This window comes from Phaethon aethereus (assembly GCF_964289735.1).
Source record: "Phaethon aethereus genome assembly, chromosome: 10".
NCBI classification, from domain to species: Eukaryota; Metazoa; Chordata; class Aves; order Phaethontiformes; family Phaethontidae; genus Phaethon; species Phaethon aethereus.
Genome location: NC_138586.1, coordinates 22633450 through 22651445, shown reverse-complemented (window position 1 = coordinate 22651445; position 17996 = coordinate 22633450). Strand labels below are relative to the sequence as shown.

Here is a 17996-nt window from a genome sequence, read left to right as displayed (position 1 = left end):
TTAATTTATTTGCCTCTAATTTTTCTTTCATAACTGATCCCGAAGCCCTGTTGCTTCCTGCTTTCTTTTTCTGTCCTAGTGATTCTTGGTTTTTTTCCTACCCAGTGGAGAAGCTTCTGCAAATGAGCGCAACCTGCCCACATCACGGGCTGGCTGTGGACGTGTTCCCTCTGTGCTGCCAGGGTAGGAAGGGGAGGTTGCTCTGAGATACGGGGTTTAATGCTTAAAGCACAAGTGTACTCTTTTTTTCCTCTCTTTCGTTCTTTCTTTCACTCTTTCTCCTGTTCTCTTTTTTCCTTTTTCTGTTCTCCTAATCTCTTTTGTTCCTTTCTCCTTCCCCCCTGCAGCCTGATTTCTGCTCTGCGTGATTTTTCCAAAGCCCAACCCTACAGAGAAGCTGTAGGAGCACCTGCAGCTTGAGCCGTTCCTGGGGTGCATCCGAGAGGTGCCGCATCTGACCCCGGCTGGGGCAGGGGCAGAGCTTGGTGCTGATGTTGCTCTCCTTCCTAACAAGCTTTTCTTTTTCACCGGTTTACCTAGCAGCCCTCCGGGTGTCTGGTGGAGACAGGTTTGCGGTCCCTCCGGCCGCGGCGGGGGCTGGCAGGAGCCGCGGGGCGCGGGGAGCCCTGCGCGGGGGAGCGGGCAGCAGCGGCGGTGCCGTGACACCTAGCGGTGAACGCGCTCCCGCAGCCTGGCGCGGGCTGCGCATCTCGGCTGGTTCTCCTCGCTCTGCCTCCTCCGCCCGGCAGCAAGCCTGCGAGGGCGAGGGTCCTCTCGGGGTTTCTCCAAAACATCATCCACAGCAGTGGAAAAGGAGGTCACGCGAGGATCACGCCCGCGGCGACACGAACGTGAGACTTTTCTCACAAGCCGTCAAACTTCAATCGTTGGTGAGATCTGTTGTGTCAGTGTTTCACAATAATTGCTTCTAGGTCTTGTGAAGGGTCTAAACCAAATTACCTGAGTGACGTGCTTTTGGCACTGGTGGAGGGACAGCGAGGGGAATACATATCACATAACAGACTTGCCTATGAAGAGATTCCCTGAGTTTACTGCAGCTGTTTTACTTCCCGTTATTTGAAATACCGTAGTAAAAGTTGCAAGTGGTCTCATACTCACAAGGAAACACTTGTTCCCTGGGTGATAGTGTAGCTGGCCAACATAAACTCATTCATAACAATAGACTTCTTTTTAAGAAGAGATTTTTTTAAACAAACTGAAAAAAGTTAATCTTTTCAGTTATGAAGGCCTTTCTTTAGACTTAAAAAGTAATATTGACTGTCTTTGCAGTGTAAGTCAGGTACTATTTCTTTTACATCCTTCTCCTTCACCTGGCAAACCTGTCGCACCTGAAGGAGGATGTGGTGGAAAAATTGGGGTTGTCTTGTCCTGAAGTGAGCAAGGCTGATGTCTGCCTGGTGTACTCTGTCCCGAAAAGTTAAGACTGGCTTCTGTAGGGCTGAAGCACACGGGGTGGGGATCTGGGAATGATGCTGAGCTCCTCTGCTCAAGCGCGAGGCCCATGCGGAGCTGCTGACCCAGGGCTGCCCTCGGCTGAAGGCTGCAGAGCAGCTGCTGGGGCTTGGGGAGACAGTGGGTCACGGTGACAGCTGCCCCATGGCTGAGCATCACCCCACCAGAGCAAATTCCTTCCACTTGGCCTCCCTGAGCCCCTCAGGTGTGGGTGTTGGGCACTTGGGTGATGCGGAGGGTTGGGATTGGCCTGTGCTTTCCCCACATCCACCTAATCCCCACCATGAGCTGAAAAAATGGTCATCGAGTATGATGTGCTGATAGGCTTGGAGCTGAGTCCCGCAGGGCAGCTGGACCGGGTGCGGATTTCAGGCTGAAAGGAGAGAGCAGGGGCCAAGGGTAGGGGGAGCGTAGTTAGGTGGAGGTTGACGAGTTTTAAGATGCAAATGTGGGTCAGAAATTGAAAAGATACGGTCACTAGGCACGTCCGCTCATGCAGAGACGCTCTTGAGTCTCAGACAAAGGTTGTTCTAAGGCAGCAGCTCCATTCTGCTGAGGCTTCGGAAAATCCTTCCCAGGACAGGGAAAAGGGCTTTTGTGTAACCTCAAAGCTCAACTGGTGATGTCATCTCCATGCTAAAGGGTGAGAGTTAAACAGGGTCCCCCATGGGTCTGTGTCGGCGGGGCGACCCCTTGACCTTCAGCCATTCAGCAGGAACACAGCATCTATAAAGACAGGCTTTGCTCAGGCTCCAGATACCTGCAGTATTGTCAAGCTGAGGCCACCATGAGGATGGGGAGAGGGGGAAAGTAAAATTGCTTAAAAGCTAAACCAGAAAGATATTGCTGTAGCTCAGCACAGAAAACATAGGTAAACGTAACAGAAGCAGATATTAAGATGAACCTTCAGAAAACTGGGTTTGCAAATGAGTCTTATAGCTTCTGAAGTCCGTGGCACTGCTGACGTCCACATCGATGGATGCAGGATTGAGGAGTGAATATCTTTAATATCCCAGCATCTTTCATGGTGCACGTCACTTTGAGTGGAAAGGACAAGTGAAATATTGGCTACAACTTCTGTGGATAGTGGACTTGTTGTTTTGTGTAAGAACTTTGCTTTGTATCCACAGTGATGCCAATGCAGACTGGGTAAGACAGGACAGAAACTAGGGGGGAGATGATTCGGGCCCTTTTAAGCTGGTGAAGGCCAACAAGGAGCGCAAACCTTCTTCATTTTCTTGGAAATCCTGCCCAAGCTGTCTGAAAAGCTTCGTGCTACATGGACTAGCAACCAACATGTGAACAGTTGGGCTTGTCCATACATGGGTCTATCAGTGCATTATAGAACCCAGAAAACTTGTCTGTTCTGGCCTTTCTAACTCAGTTGCATAACACTCTTCCCACAGCAAGCCTGGTTAATAATTTTGAGAAGGTTGACTGAGCAATTATCAAGTCCTCAGCGCTTTCAGACAGGCCTGGATATGTGCCACGTAGACCAGAAAGCCCTCCAAGGAGCTGTGGTCTTGTCTGGAATGTCACAAAAAGCCCTCATTGTTCTGCATTTCAGTGCAGTTTAAAAACGAAACACCACGTTCTCCATCTGAAGTTCACTCTCTCAGCCTACTGGCCTCTGATCTCTTTCATTAAATTGTTAGCAAATATAATTATGAAGAGTTTTTTGTTTGCTGCTGGATCGCTGGCAGTAGAAAAACGGTGTGTGAGCCATGATAGGGCCATCAGCGCTGGGTGATGCCCTTCAGATGAGTTATCCCTGGTAGGTGGAGGACCATCACAGGGGACCTACAGGTGTGTTGTGAAATGACGTGTGGCCTGAAAATGACATGTGGGATTCCCATAATGCTCCCAAGGTCAGGAAGGGCCAAAGGAATTCAGGTGTTTCTAAATTTGGGAGTCCTCGTCACAAAACTCCAAAATGCCACCTTAAAATGAAAACAAATGCAGCTGGTTAGCCAGTGAAGGCAAGAGACCAAATTGCATAGTCTTTACTTAATTTTGGTAATATCTGTTATTTCTGAATTTCTGAGTTTTATGTTGTTTACTCTGAATAGTGATGTGGTTTTTTTATTGCTATTAGCTATTAAAATGACACATTAATTGTTTCTGCAATTAAAAATATGTTCAGCTCCCTCCATGCCAGCATTTGTGACATTCAGAAGTCATAAACATCAACTACTCCATCATTTTTTTGCATAAACATGTCCTAGAAAAGTCATTTCATACCAAAGCCAGACTAAGAAACACCACAGTGGCATTTTAGAAGTTCTCTCACGAGGCTTAAAGGACATTAAAACTCTTCCCTTGACCCCTCCCACCAGGTGGAAACTTTGATTAGTAAACTTCGCCACCGGCTAGCCATCAAAGATGGTTGGAGTAATGATCTGTGACGCATAATACTCAAAAAGTTAGCAGACAAATGCTGGCGGAGCCTGTGCGCTGTGAAATCTCAAGGATTATCATCATTTCCCGCATTTGAACTTTGAACGTTTCAAGCCCCTTTCCTTCTGGCAGGGTACAAGCAATAGCAAACCACAGGCTCAACCTTGAAGTTGCTGGTTGACTTTTTGTGGTCTTTGAAATGCCAGATGAGGAGAGGGGAGCGTTTCTCCTCTCTGCCTACCCCCCTCCTGAAGCCTGTATGTGAGCTCCTGTTGACACTAAGAACTCTTGATGTGAAGAAAGGCTGATTTTTGTGTTTGTGATTACGCTGCAGGGAATGACCATCCGTCCTCTCGTTGACTTGTTGGCTGTCAAGAGGAAAAGAGAGAGTGCTCCGACAGTGGGAGAGCAGATCCATATTCGGGTAAGCGATGCGTTCATCAACACACGGCCAGAGCTTCCCAATATGCTTTGCTGATATCAGTGTCATCCTTCTGAAATGTGATGTGCCTGCAGGGACTCTACAGACCTGCAGTTTTACCTGACTCTACAGACTCTGCAGGTCAGGCCCTTTCCAGGTTAAGTCCTATGCCGTTTCCTAACCGTGGGTTGTTATTTGCTTTGGAATAGCAGCCACTGACTCAATCAAGCTGGTGTTGCATTAGGTGGTGCACAAACATGACAGGAAAAGCTAATCACTCACCCAGAAATTTATACTTGAACCTGATGCCAACTTTTCTGCTTCTCCAAAAAGAGTGTGTGGGGAGAAAAAAAAAAAAAAAAGAAAATGAGTCTTGGTGGCTTTCAGGGTTGGGATCTTCCATGTGTTCACCAGTCACTTCACCACCATTGGTTTGGGTATTTTTGCGAAAGAGATTTAGAAAAGGGAAAGTAAGGAAAACCGTATTGGAAAGAACAACTGAAGTCACCCAAAAGTGGAGTTTAGTTCACCTTGCTCTCGCCATCCAAGCGTTGGCCTTTCTAGTTACAGAGGACTTCTCCGGTGAGTGAGTCAACTCCACGAGAAAGCAAGGTGCTATGCACGTCCACCTGAGGCTTTGCACTGCTGGAGGGAAGCTTGGCTGGATCCTGCCGCAATGCTGTCCGTGCGCTGAGGAGCAAATCGGGGAGGCTTTGCACCGGGTCTCCTTCCGTCTGAGACTTACAGCCTGACAGGGAGCTGTGGCCTGGGTTTTTTAATGTGGTGATACCCTGCAGCCAGCATAAAATAATGTTTCTGAATCTAGTTGTTTGTGCCCAGCCACGTTTCTGGAGGTATGGCTACTTCAGGCTCCTTCTTTTTGGGTAGCTAGAAATAGACCCATTAGGCCTGAGGACATTTATGAAAAGTGTTTGGCATGCACACAATTAGGTTGTATTACCAGGCTTTGTCTGAGGTTAACAGAACAGTTCAATAGGCTGAAGAGGCTTCTCCTGTCGTGAAGAGAGAATACGTTCTCCTTTTGTTGGTGTGTGAATAGTAAATCATCTCTAGAAACGTGTGTATTAGGAACGTGAGCTGAAAATGGCTGTGTACCAATTAAGTTAGGCAGAGAAGGTAACAATGCAGACAGTTGGAAACCAGGCAGGCAGAAGCCAGAAGCAGCTTTCTTCCTCAAATTTATTTCTCCGTCCAGATAGTCAGGGCATTCTTGCTCTCAAGAGCGATGATCAGCCGGGGGGTCATTTGAGGGTCCTCAGACCATACAGCAGCTAAGGGCGATGAGAGGACTCCAAAACCGTACCCGGCTGCAGAGCTGTGTGAAGTGCTCTGGAGTTTTTCTGTCTTGGAACCCACAAAAACAATTTTTTTTTTAAAATACTAGAGCTGGAGGAATCTTCAGGGACATCGGTACCTGAGTGTGAAGGGGCACTGACCGTGATAGAGTGGAGACTTCTCCCGGTTTAGAGATGCCGGTAGGAGGGAAAACAATTTGGGAAATTACCGAGGTTTAATGTCTAGGTGGAAAAATCAACCTGTCTGGGATTTTTAGTATCATTCTAAACAATAATAATGTTTTTGTACAAGGCACGATATGGCCAATGATTTCATTTAGTGGGAGGCGTCGGGGGGAGGGCAGTATTCATTATTCAAGTCGAAGCATCATTTACACGTTATCTACTTCTATATCCTGAAGATACTGATCTCCTGAGACAAATTGTCCTCAAAAACCTCAATATGAGCATTTCCTGCTTATCAAAGCCCAATATGCAGGACATGCAAGCCCTCAGCCATCCTGTACGTGTCGTAAAGAGCAGATCCACGTCCCTCAGCGATTATTCTTTGCTTGCACAGACCTGAAAGCAAGCAGCCAAACCACTTATTGTACTCCAGAACCGAGGGATACGCGTGGATACCTGGATGGGGAATTAGCCCGACGTCCCCTCTGCTTGTTTACCGGCGCTGTGTGCTGAGCTGAAAGCATGCCCTGTTTTGTCTGCTGGCTTTTGATGTTTGCTGACTGAGTTCATCACGTATGCAATACATGCAACCAGTGTATAGCAAAATCCTCTCTTCTGTTTAGTTCTTGGATCATTTGCTGGCTGGCATTGAAGATATATCTGGACACTGGGGACAGTATTACTGGAAAGACAAGTAAGGATTTGCCAAAATACAACTGTGTACATGTGTAGCAAAAAATGAGGCTGTTTTCTGTTCCCTGAGTTTCCACCGCGGGCAGCTGAGCCCTGTTCATCCTTGTGGCACAAGCCAGGTGACAAAGGGACAGCTTTCCCTTGTCCAAGGTGAGACCAGTCTCTTGGGGCGCTTCCCTGTTTGCAGGTCACCCTAAACAGACTCCTTTCTCCTCTCCTGTTGTGTTTGTCCCTTCTTGTCCGAAGAAATCTGCTGGAAGCGAAAAGGGCCGTGGGGGAGCTGAGGACCCCAGCCCAGAGTGTGCACGTTTAACGTTAAAAATATGAGCTTGCAGCGCTTGGAGGGGCAACTGCTTGCAGTGGATTGACAAATTACGATCTCTACAGATTTCTGTAGCAAGGTGCTCAGTTTTCATTAAGTTCTGGTAGATTGTACACATAGGACTTTTTTTTTTTTTTTAAATACAAATAACATATAGTAACAGCAATCTACCAGGTTTAATTCCTTGGCTGTGCAGACACAGATGCAGCTAACTTCATGGTAGCTGATAAATGCAGCTGGCAGGGTTTTTTTTTAGGAATGTCAGTGCGTGGAAGTGCCACTAGAGGGTATGGGAATCGCTGCTGCTGGGGAGTGTCCTGGCTTCTTGCGAGCGGGTTTAGGAGCAGCTAACAGCCAGACTTGAGCGTATTTGATACCAGCTAGATCCTTTCCAAACGTGGTGCTGCATTTCAGCAGAAAGCGCGAGGAAATGGCTCAAGAGAGAATCTGGAAGCGTTTAAATCTGTTGTGTCTCTTGGGGCTAGTGCATGTACTCGTAGCACTTTATAGTAGAGTTCATGATAAATCTGGCACTTTGGGGAGTTTTTATTGTATTTGGCAAAGTTTTAATATCATAGCTTATGTACTGTAGTGCAGAAATAATTAGGGACTGACCTTTCAGACCGTTGATTTCTGGAAAGAAGGTAATGGAATATAATGGAATGTTGGGCAGCTGTGGACTATGAACCTGCTGGCTTGCTCAGGTCCACTTTGGTGCTGAGGAGTCGTGGGAGCAGACTAAGCCTGTCTTGCTTTGTTCTCAAACAGATTAGAATATTTCAACAGCAAATACCTGCAGAAGATCCTGCTTCGAGAATACGACCAGCCAAAATCAAGTATTGTGCTTCTGTATGAGAAGCTGGAGCGGAAACATGCCATTGAGCTGGCAGAAGCAGGGCAGCTGGGTCATGCACCCTCCCACCCATCCTTGCTGTAAGTGCTCCCCTGCACTCGTCCCCGTTCTGTCGCTCCTCCCAACCCTCCCACCGGAGGGAACAGTTATGAAAAGCTTTTACAAACTCCTCTGCCTCCTCTACTCTTCCCTGCTGGGCTATCCCATGGGAAGGGGCAACGTAGCTTGGATAAATGCAAAGTAAACCCAATTTTTGAATACCCACCTCCTGATCTTTAAACTATCAGGTGGATGAGCAATCTGCTGGCATCGATGAACACGGTTTCTGACCTTGTGCACACCTGTATCCCCCGCAGACTTACACAGAAGCGGTGCTCTGAGGAAGGAGCACTTGCTCCGTTTTCGATGGCTTTGCACCCTTGCGCGTGCTGAAGGGGACCCCCAGGGAGCACGAGCATCGGCTGAGAGCGCAGGGTCAAATATTTGCATCTCAGAACGGCCACGTCACCTCTCTCAGACATTTCTGCTCTGCCACAGCTCCCCGCAGCTCTGTTATCTGCTTAACCAGGGAGAGCACATGGATGGCAGAGCTCTGATGCAATTACCAAATGCTGCCTTCGGCAGCGAGCTCCATCCGCAAGGGCTAGCGCTCGGTCGTGTCCACTGGTGGTGGGGTGCGAAAGGGACGCTGTGCATGCCACTCGTGCTGCTGTGCATCTCCCGAAATAAGGCACTCTGGTTTATTTTGCAGCAACAACAAGACTGTTATAAGAGACAAAAAATTGGAGGATACTCTGAATCCGGATGTCCTGGAAAACATACAGGAAATATTGGCAAGGAACCTGTACCGAATAAGGAGAACGGTATAACTCTTCCCTCAATCTGTATTTTAGATGTCCAATAACAAAAGTTATCGCAGTTACCCTAACAGCCTGAGCAGATGTTATGAATATTTACATAATTACTAATGATGTCTCTTTGTGAGCAGAGAATAGTTGGCTGTGTGAAGCCAGATCCAGTTTCCAAGTCAGTGGCACATTTCTGTTTGCAGCATGACAGCTTTTGAAAGGTTCACCCAGTCAGCCTATAATTTCATGAAGTATTTTAGGCATCAGTACCCAGAACCAGAAAGGAGAAAGGAGGAGCACATGGATCTTCAGGCACCAGGGTAGCACATCCAGTGGTCACAACAGCTCCTGGTTACCGACGGGGCAGAGCAGGGATGGGGTTATCCTTTTTTTTTTTTTCTTTTCCTCTCTCCTAGAAGAGAGCACAGTCAGGGAGCTGCCTGCGAGAATTAACCTGCAGAGGTTTTCAAGCCGCGTGGCAGTTTTGCCATGAAACTGATACAACTGGTAAATGGCATGGAAAGTGCTTGCTGTTTACAGAATAACTCACAAATAATCAGCGTGAGGTTTTACACAGCACCTAGGACTGGGCATTGTAATTGCTGTTCGCATGGTGATGCGTGGAGCCTTATCCTCAAAATCCACCTAAGCCTTTGTTGTACAGATTGCGCACGAAATACTGAGTCTCTGGGGACGCGGCTGGTGGTGGGCAGCTCAGCCCAGAGGGATCAACTGCCCACCCACTCCTGTCCCCTTGCAGAGCGGAGAGAAGCAACTAGATAAGGCTGAGAGGAAACCTACAGAAATGGGGAACAGGATGAAGATGAAGGCATAGCTCCTGTTTGCATTTCCTCCTGCCTAAGTACGGCCTCGCCCTTTGTAGCGGCAGAGTTATCCCAACTCCCACTGAAGTTAGTGGGAGATTTAATTTTGCTTGGCTTGTGGCTTTTGAAGCAGGGTTCAGGAGTCCTGTTGATTGCATGATGTATATATCAAGGTGGGGCTGATGTAAAAAAAGGCTGGGCAGGGGCACTGAGGCTGAAGTCACCTCAAACAGAGTAGTTGCACTAGGCTGGCGTGTCACCAGGACCAACCGAGATGCATCTCAGTCTTGTCATGCAGTGACCACTTGGACAATTTTGCATAACGAAGCAGAGTTTGGAGTCCCATCTTCCTCCTTTGGCCCTTTCCCTCCATCCCCACCTCTCATGCTTAGGCAGATCAGTTTATCCCCATGACTAGGTGGGGTGGTTGCAGGGGGGTGAAGGACCCTGGAAGACGCAGGCACTAGTGGAAGGATGCTGCTGGGGAGGCAGGGGTGGTCCCACCGCCGACAGCGGTCTTGCTGGTGCGACGTGCAGGGGCCGGCGTACAGCAGGCACACCCTTCCCGGGGAGACGGAGCCCGTGGAACACGCCAAGGAGATCCTGATCCTCCAGCGCAAGAGCCTGCGGGTGGAAGCGAGCGGAGGCGACACGGCTGGCTCCAGGAAGGAGGTAAGAGGGATCTGGGAAGGCTTGGACCTGCAGAAACCGTGCACGGGCTACTTGCCCTGTGCAGATATAACGAGCACTCAGAATAGTGCTGTTTATTGCTGGTGGTATTTCCTTTTAAAGACAAATCCTGCTGCCTTTAAAAAAAAAAAGAAGTTGCATTCCAACGAGTAGGAAATACCGAGGAGGGAAAAAAAAACCAAACCAAACCCCAACCCAACTCCTGACAAACAAATGAGCCATCTCGGGTGCAGCGTTGTTCAGTGCTTTGTGAACACAGGCTTCCATCCATGCTAGGACAGTTATTTACTGAGCAAATGTTATTAATTGGGCTTCAGTCTGTAGATTCAGAGGTCTGTTTTTCCCATGTTTTCTTTTCTGGGAGATTTTGTTGAAGGCGGGAGTTTGGTACACCCTTTGTCAGCACTCCAGATGGACTGTAAATATTTGAAACTGTTCAGTGTTATTTTTCCCCCTGACTCTCTTAAAAGGACAGAAGCATTATTGTGGGCTTTCCTATTTATTCTGGAAGTGACTTTTTTGTCAGCTGCGGTTCTGGGCAGACTTGAAGAAAGTAAAATAGAGGGAAGTCGCATACCAGATTCCTGGGAGAACCTCTTTAAGTCCAAATTTACTGCTGGCACAGCTCCACATCAGTTCGCGTTCTGAATTAGAGGAGGTACAAGGTAAATGTAATGTCTGTGGCTGCTGAGGACTTTTGCTGACTTCTTTGGAAATCAGAGAACATGGGCAAACGTTTCCCCGTCGAAAGACAAAATGGTCCAGGAATAGTGCACGAGGAGCAGGACTGGTCTTTTAAATTCCTCCTATCCTCTGTAACTCTTACTCTAGAGGGAAAACAAACCCCCAGGCCAGCAGCAGCAATTGCTGAGGCATCCCTACAGTTCACCCACTTGTCTGAATCTTGGGTTTTGATGGCTTGAGCTAGAGCACTGTCCAAGCGCAGACTGATCTCTCATCTGGGCAGCAAGACTCCATCACTGAGGAGAACAGAATGACCTTTTAAAAGGAAATGATTTATCTATCTTTATTTAGATAGTAATTTTCCGTGACAGCACAAGAACTCGGGACCGCCGGAGGCTTCCTTCCACTCTGATTTCTTTGTTCAAATGCCAGTCATTGAAGAGCCCACTGAGAGCGGCAGTAATGCACCAAATGCTGCTGCTTCTCAGCCCTCCATTCACAGAAAGGTGTTCCAGCTCTTGCAAACAACTTAAAAGATTTAATTTGATCATTTACATGCTGATTGGTACTTACAATTCAAAATAGATAGGCAAGAACATGGCACGTTCCTGTAGAACATTTGGTATAATTAAACTTCAAAAGAACAACATCAAACTAGGGCTGATTTTGAGCACGACGTTACATACTTTGAGGACATTTGATTGTTAACCCTTGCACTCCTGCTTTCACCTTCCCTGCGGCTCCCATCAGGTGCTGCAGTGCATTTGGTAGGAAATTCAGCGCCTCTGGGAAGACCGTTTCTCCTGTTACTTTGAATGCTTACAGCTGGCCTTTCAGAGGACAGAATATTTTGGGGAGAGCTGCAAAAGCAGTAGAATTTACTCTGCCTCTATGCTGACTCATGGATGGTGGCTAATGCCCTACGGGGCGGGCGAATGCTCCTATGGATTATGCAAAATGCCAGTTTGATGCTTAATACTGCCGTCTCATAGGAGTCATTTGTCACTGCTAATTACATTTCTTCACAGCAGCTACCTTTGCTTTGTGCAAGTCTAAGTGAAGCAGATAGAAATACGGAGAGCTGATTTCGGTGAGAGCTGTACAGGTGACTCTGAGCCCAAGAAGCACCCCTTGGCACCCAAAAGGAAAAACCAGGCAGGCTTTGCGTGACCAGCACCTTATCTGCTAATGTTTTAGAATAGCTGCATCATTTTACTGCAGATAGAAATAAGGCAATACCCAAAAGCGATGGGATAACGCTCTACCAGAGCCCTGGAATATTAACACGAGGTGGGAGAGTGGGTGAAAGCTGTTACTTCGTACTGTAGGAGGACAGATTGCAGAATTGTCATCAAGAAGAAGGAACGCTGGGCTGAAAAAGTAGATTTCAGCCCATTAAAAGCAGCTCTGTATTTCAAAATTTTGGGAAAAAATTGAGCCACACAGATTTAGTTTCATGCCAAGTTGACAAGCAAATGGCATTTTTCTGTTTAAAAAAGAGATGAATGAAAAATATAGCTAGTTAGTGTTTGAGAATTTCTAATTGCCACATACTCCATCTTTTGTAGTCCCAAAGGGAAGGGTTTGGCCTTACAGGTTTTGAGTCAGCAAGAAAAAACTAGATACGCTCATGCCACACATATTCTGCATTTCACCACGAGATGGAAGCATTACAACTGTGTTTGCAAACCCAAATGGAAATCAAGGAACTGTGAAACAAACTTCAAGCAAAGGGCGGCTGGAAACCCTCCGGTGCTGGTGAAACGCCTGCGTGTCTTCCATTGCCAGCCTGTTTGAAAAAAAGTTTTGGTGATACATTCAATCAATTAGGTGTTAGGAGCTACGTGAATCGTTAAAAAATCCCTTTGGTCCAGTAGAAACACTGCTTTTTCTGCTCGCTGGCTGGCTGCATATATATTTTTTGTTTTTACTGAAGTTGTTTAGTCCTTTGCTATGAGAATATGAAGCATTTTGGCTTAGTTAGATTCACCTCATAAGCTATTAGATGCTGGCTGGTCTTTTTGCCCTGTAGCAGTCACCACAAAAATAAGGTAGATGTGGAAGAGCATCTTTCCATAGGTCTGTGGCTCCACCAGGCTGGGGAGGAGCCAAGGGTGAAGTTCATCTGTTCTGATGGACAATCCATCTCCTTCCACAGTCGGTGCGGAGAAACTGGTGCCCTTGCCAGGACAGGCACCGGTCCGTGGCCAACACCAGGCTTCAGCCAGGACGAATCAGCTCTTCTCTCTAACCTGGGTGGCTCTAGGTGCCTTAGAGGTCCGCTGCACTTTGGGCGTCTACCTGTGCTCCTACAGTAGCGAGAGATGGCTCCGAGGCTGCATTAGCAGCCCCGGCCAAGGGGAGGTTTGAGGGTGAACTGGGAAGGCGGAGAGAAGAAGTAAGAAAGGAACAATCCTCATCCCTCCTGAGCCAGCGGCACAGGCTAAATTTACGCCAGGCAGAAAAACCTTGGCAAGACTACGAGGTGACTTCAGATCTGAATCGTAGCCCAGAGGATTAACTCCAAGACTATCTATTTCCAGCAGAAAGTTCGCCTTCCTCTGCCTAAGGACAAAATTCCTGCTGAAGGCTGCTGCTTCCTGGAGCTGTGCATCACGCTGGCTCTGAACGCTGTCCGGATTTGGGGCTTGCCTTATTTTAGGCAAGGATCCAACGCAGAGTATGCCGGCAGGGCCGTTTCTGAGACCCAGGATAGCTTTTATTTACCACCGAGCACCCAGAAAATCCTTGCACCTGTAGCCAGGCAACTTCGTCCTCTTTTCTTCTGCCAAAACACGAGTACACTCCCCCAGAAGGAGCTTATTTGGAGCTGCCTGTAAGCCATGTGCGTAAATGACATACTGCCTTTGGTAATTATGTCGGAGCCCTTTCATGGAGCATGCTCTGAGCATCGCTAAATGCCCCTGGGAATGGCTTTCCAGGGAGCCGGGCGCTGCTGCTGGAGCCAGGAAGGCATTGTTATTAAAATGGTCAATAAGAGCGTGAACAAGGGATGGAGGGCATCGGTCCTCGTTAGGGGAGGGAGGATAACGAACTGAAACAAAACAGAAAACCAGCCTGGGAGGTGTCCAGAGTTATTTTGGCAGTCTGTGTTTCTGGACCGAGGCGCCAAATCACAGCTGCGTAAGAGACTTATTCTCAGAAGCACTGAACAATTCAGGCAGCATTGTGCTACCTTTTTTTTTTTTTTTTTTTGGTATTATTATTTTTTTTCCTGAAGAGTGGAGATTAACACTGGAGTGAAAGGACAGGGAGCTCATTAGTGCAAGCTCGTTACCTGCCTCCTTGGCCTGCAGCCAAGGTGAGGAACAACCAAGGTGAGAAGCCTTGTCCATGTCCCGGGGCTGGGCTTTGCCTCCTGCTCTCGCCTGCCCCGTCCTCCCCGCTCCAGGGCTGCTTCTTCCTGTCCTACCTGGGGAATCACTCCTGGAGAGCTCAGGCCTCTTCCACCAACTTGGAACAAATCAGCATCTGTAAATATTTCCTGCCATCTATTAGGTCTATTTTTAGCAATAGTTCTTTTTGTTTTCCTTAGCAAAGGTAAAACAAATGGAAATGGGGTCCTCGGGGACTGCAAATGGCATGTTTACGAAGCAGGAGTGTCATTAACAGACTTGCTAGCAATCTTCATAAATGCATTAAAGTCCTTTTCTTCCTTAATCACAGGAGGACGACTCCTACGCGGCGCGGGGCGAGTCCGGTGCGCAGCCCAAGCTGTGCCGCTCCTTCACGGGTAAGCGGGGCAGCTGGTGGTGCTGGCGCTGCTCTCCTACCTCCCCGCTCGCCTGGCCCCGGGCCTGGCCCCGGCCCCGGCCCGCCAGGTGGCAAGGGGGATGTGCTGAGGGCCGTGGTGTGCCTGTCACCGGGCTGGGGTGTGGGAGACGGCCCAGGCAAAGCCTCCTGCCCTCCCTGCCTTGCTGCAGGCAGCGGCAGGGAGAGCTGGGCCGCGGGCAGGGAGGCCGCGGGCAGGGAGGCCGCGGGCAGGGAGGCCGCGGGCAGGGAGGCCGCGGGCAGGGAGGCCGCGGGCAGGGAGGCCGCGGGCAGTGGCATCGCTCCCGCCTGGGGGATGAAGTGGGGCTCCTCAGATGAGCATCCCAAGTGAGCCAGCAGAGTCGAGAGCCTTCCCAGCCCTGGTGCCCCACCTCAGCCTGACCTGAGACAAGATTCAGCAAGTGCTGGGGTGTGGGACTGGCAGTGGAGGTGCTCCAGGCAGCTCCTCGGGGGCAGGCAGTGGTGCTGGGACCACAGCAGGGAGAAGTCACAATCACAGAATCGTTAAGGTTGGAAAAGACCTCTAAGATCACCAAGTCCAACTGTCAACCCAACACCCCCATGCCCACTAAACCCTGTCCTGAAGTGCCACGTCCACATGTTTTTTGAACACCTCCAGTGATGGTGACTCCACCACCTCCCTGGGCAGCCTGTGCCAATGCTTGACCACTCTCTCAGTAAAGACATTTTTCCCAATATCCAATCTAACTCTCCCCTGGCACAACTTGAGGCCATTTCCTCTCGTCCTGTCGCCGGTTACTTGGGAGAAGAGACCAACCCCCACCTCACCACAACCCCCTTTCAGGTGGTTGTAGAGAGTGATGAGGGCTCCCCTCAGCCTCCTCTTCTCCAGCCTGAACAACCCCAGTTCCCTCAGCTGCTCCCCATCAGACTTGTGCTCCAGACCCCTCCCCAGCTCCGTTGCTCTTCTCTGGACACGCTCCAGCACCTCAACATCCTTCTTGTCATGCGGGGCCCAACACTGAACCCAGGATTCGAGGTGCAGCCTCACCAGTGCCGAGTACAGGGGCACGATCCCTGCCCTGCTCCTGCTGGCCACACTAGTGCTGATACAGGCCAGGACGCTGTTGGCCTTCTTGGCCACCTGGGCACACTGCCGGCTCATGTTCAGCCGGCTGTCAACCAGCACCCCCAGGTCCTTTTCCCTGGGCAGCTCTCCAGCCACTCCTGCCCAAGCCTGGAGCGTTGCCTGGGGTTGTTGTGACCCAAGTGCAGGACCCGGCACTTGGCCTTGTTAAACCTCATAGAGTTGACCTTGGCCCATTGATCCAGCCTGTCCAGATCCCTCTGCAGAGCCCTTCTGCCCTCCAAGATCAACACTGCCGCCCAAATTGGTGTCATCTGCGTGTCCCAGTCCAGTTCCAGTTTGACCTCTGTGCTACCTGTGTGCTGCAAGAGCGTGCATGAATTTACACAGTTTTCCTGTCTCCCACGTCCAGCCAGGCAAGCGTTTGAAACTGGGACCGTTCTTCATATTCCACCAGGCACTAAGATGTTTGGCAGTAGCTGCAGATCATTCTGCCTATGGTGATGCTAATGCATAAACTAAAACCTTATAAAAATGAATAATACTTCAAAACACGAAGTTGGTGCCCAAATGCTTTCCAAAAATTAAGGTGGTGTTTTTTTCTGCTTGCTAAGTATTCTTAAAATGCATTTTGAGTTCCCCATCAGCAGCGCTGTCTGTTTTGAATATCTGTTATGGAAAGATCAGCGTCTCAAGACCTCATGTTTTTGTGAGCCCAAGCTCAGTTTTTAAATAACTGAAAGCTTAGTTTTTCACACTTAAAAAAAAAAAAAAAAGGTTTCATATCAATGAAACCTAAGACAAAGTATACAGCTGGTCAAAACTGTAGGTAGTCATTTTAGTTTCTGAGCCACAATGAGATGCTAAGTAGGAAACTGAGCACTGAGTTTTTACAATACTTGGCACAACACCTTTTAGCACAATCCTGTCTGTAAGTCAGAGTTTGTTGAAAATAACAAAAAAAAAATGTTGCCTCCCAATAAGGGTTGAGATAGATAGGTTAAGGGGCTGTGTCTAAAATTAACGTCCAGAATATTTCTTTATTACATATGTACTGGAGAAATATTTAAGAAACAAGAAATTTTCCTTTCAATCTTTTCGTGTCCTTCGATTTCTGATGTTTTCTTCCTTTGTAATTTTCTTTAAACAATTAGCTAAAAACTTGCTAAATAAGGGACTGTAGAATAGCTGGCACTCTCTGTGCACAAAGGTGTCTTCCTACAGCTTTGCAAGAGTAGTTGGAAGGAACACAATTGTGTGGCACTTGTGTGTTCATAACATGGACATCTGCTGAGGTGTGGGAGCTAGATTATATGTAGCTATTATTATATTATTATATATTTAGCTATATTATGTATATAATACATATATATGTAACTCTTATTATATATGTAGCTATTTTAATCAATGGTTTATTATAAATGTCTAAGCTACGTTCTTCCTGAAGAAAATCACAAGTGGAAGCAGAGCAAAGTGATAAAAAGCAGCATTTCTGCTTTTCCAGGGAAAATCTGAGCACAACAGCCCCCAACATACTGTTGCGACAGGGCTGAAGGCAACTGTAACCTTTCTGTCATGACTGCAGGGACACCCCCCCCAAATCACTTAATGGCAACACGACATATAGGTGCTCCAGCAGGACACCCGCCTCTCGAAAAGCTATTTTGAGGTAGTCACTGGTATGAATTTTTGTTCTGCAAAGTTGCTGGTGGGGACTGACCAAAGAATGATGATATCGATCCAGATACGTAACGTATTTCAAAATAGGCTTTAAATTGTCTTTTTTTCCCTTTTTCTTCCATTGAAACACTGATCTTTGTCTTCTGTTTTTTAACTGAAAAGTGATCCTTGGCGGGGAATAGCTCATCCCCAATGAACAAATGACCACCTCAGTAGCTCTTGGTATTTCTTCATTCCTAGTGACCCACAAAGGAGAACATTTCTCATACAAGTTGGTGTCTTTCTCTTCCCACAGTGCGGAATGCAGAAAAGGCTCGGGAAGTGATACAGAACCGGTCCAATTCGGTGTGTGTCATCCCACCACCGCAGCCCAGCGGTATGGCCGGGAGCGAGAAGAAAGAAATGGAGAAAGAGCTGAATTTGGAGATGTAAAAGCACGAGTCATGATGCTGGCTTCCCATGTGGGATCTGAGACTGTTTCATGGATGGCTACTCTACATGTAGATAATGTAAATAAGATGCGTCTTGAAAAGGACTGCACGGACAGGGCAAAATATCCTGAGTGGTTTGCGTTAAAATGTGCTCTTATCGCACAACGCTGGGTTTTTAGCAGGAACCGAGAGAGAAGATGCACAGCTGAGCACCAGCAACGCAAAGTAGTGGCTGAGAGAGAATTTCTAAGAAATGCCTAGGGAAAATTAGTCTATTCAGTCTGGGAAAATCGCTGAAACTGTCTACAACTGCAAGAAAGGATGTTTTAATAAGGTGAGATATTGCATCTTCTCGTTAG

General features: G+C 48.0%; 1 protein-coding gene across 1 annotated transcript in view; it reads left to right on the top strand.

The window, feature by feature from the left end:
* Window positions 1-17638, top strand: part of LOC309408281 (sodium/hydrogen exchanger 2-like) — a gene marked incomplete at both ends in the record, with an annotated part of 29908 nt that extends 12270 nt beyond the window's left edge. Inside the window, 7 exons of the mRNA XM_082004075.1 lie at window positions 4205-4294; window positions 6396-6466; window positions 7556-7720; window positions 8392-8503; window positions 9850-9984; window positions 14374-14440; window positions 17502-17638. Coding sequence (XP_081860201.1) covers window positions 4205-4294; window positions 6396-6466; window positions 7556-7720; window positions 8392-8503; window positions 9850-9984; window positions 14374-14440; window positions 17502-17638 — 777 coding nt within the window. The remainder of the gene's footprint in view (window positions 1-4204; window positions 4295-6395; window positions 6467-7555; window positions 7721-8391; window positions 8504-9849; window positions 9985-14373; window positions 14441-17501) is intronic.
* Window positions 17639-17996: the final 358 nt, after the last annotated feature.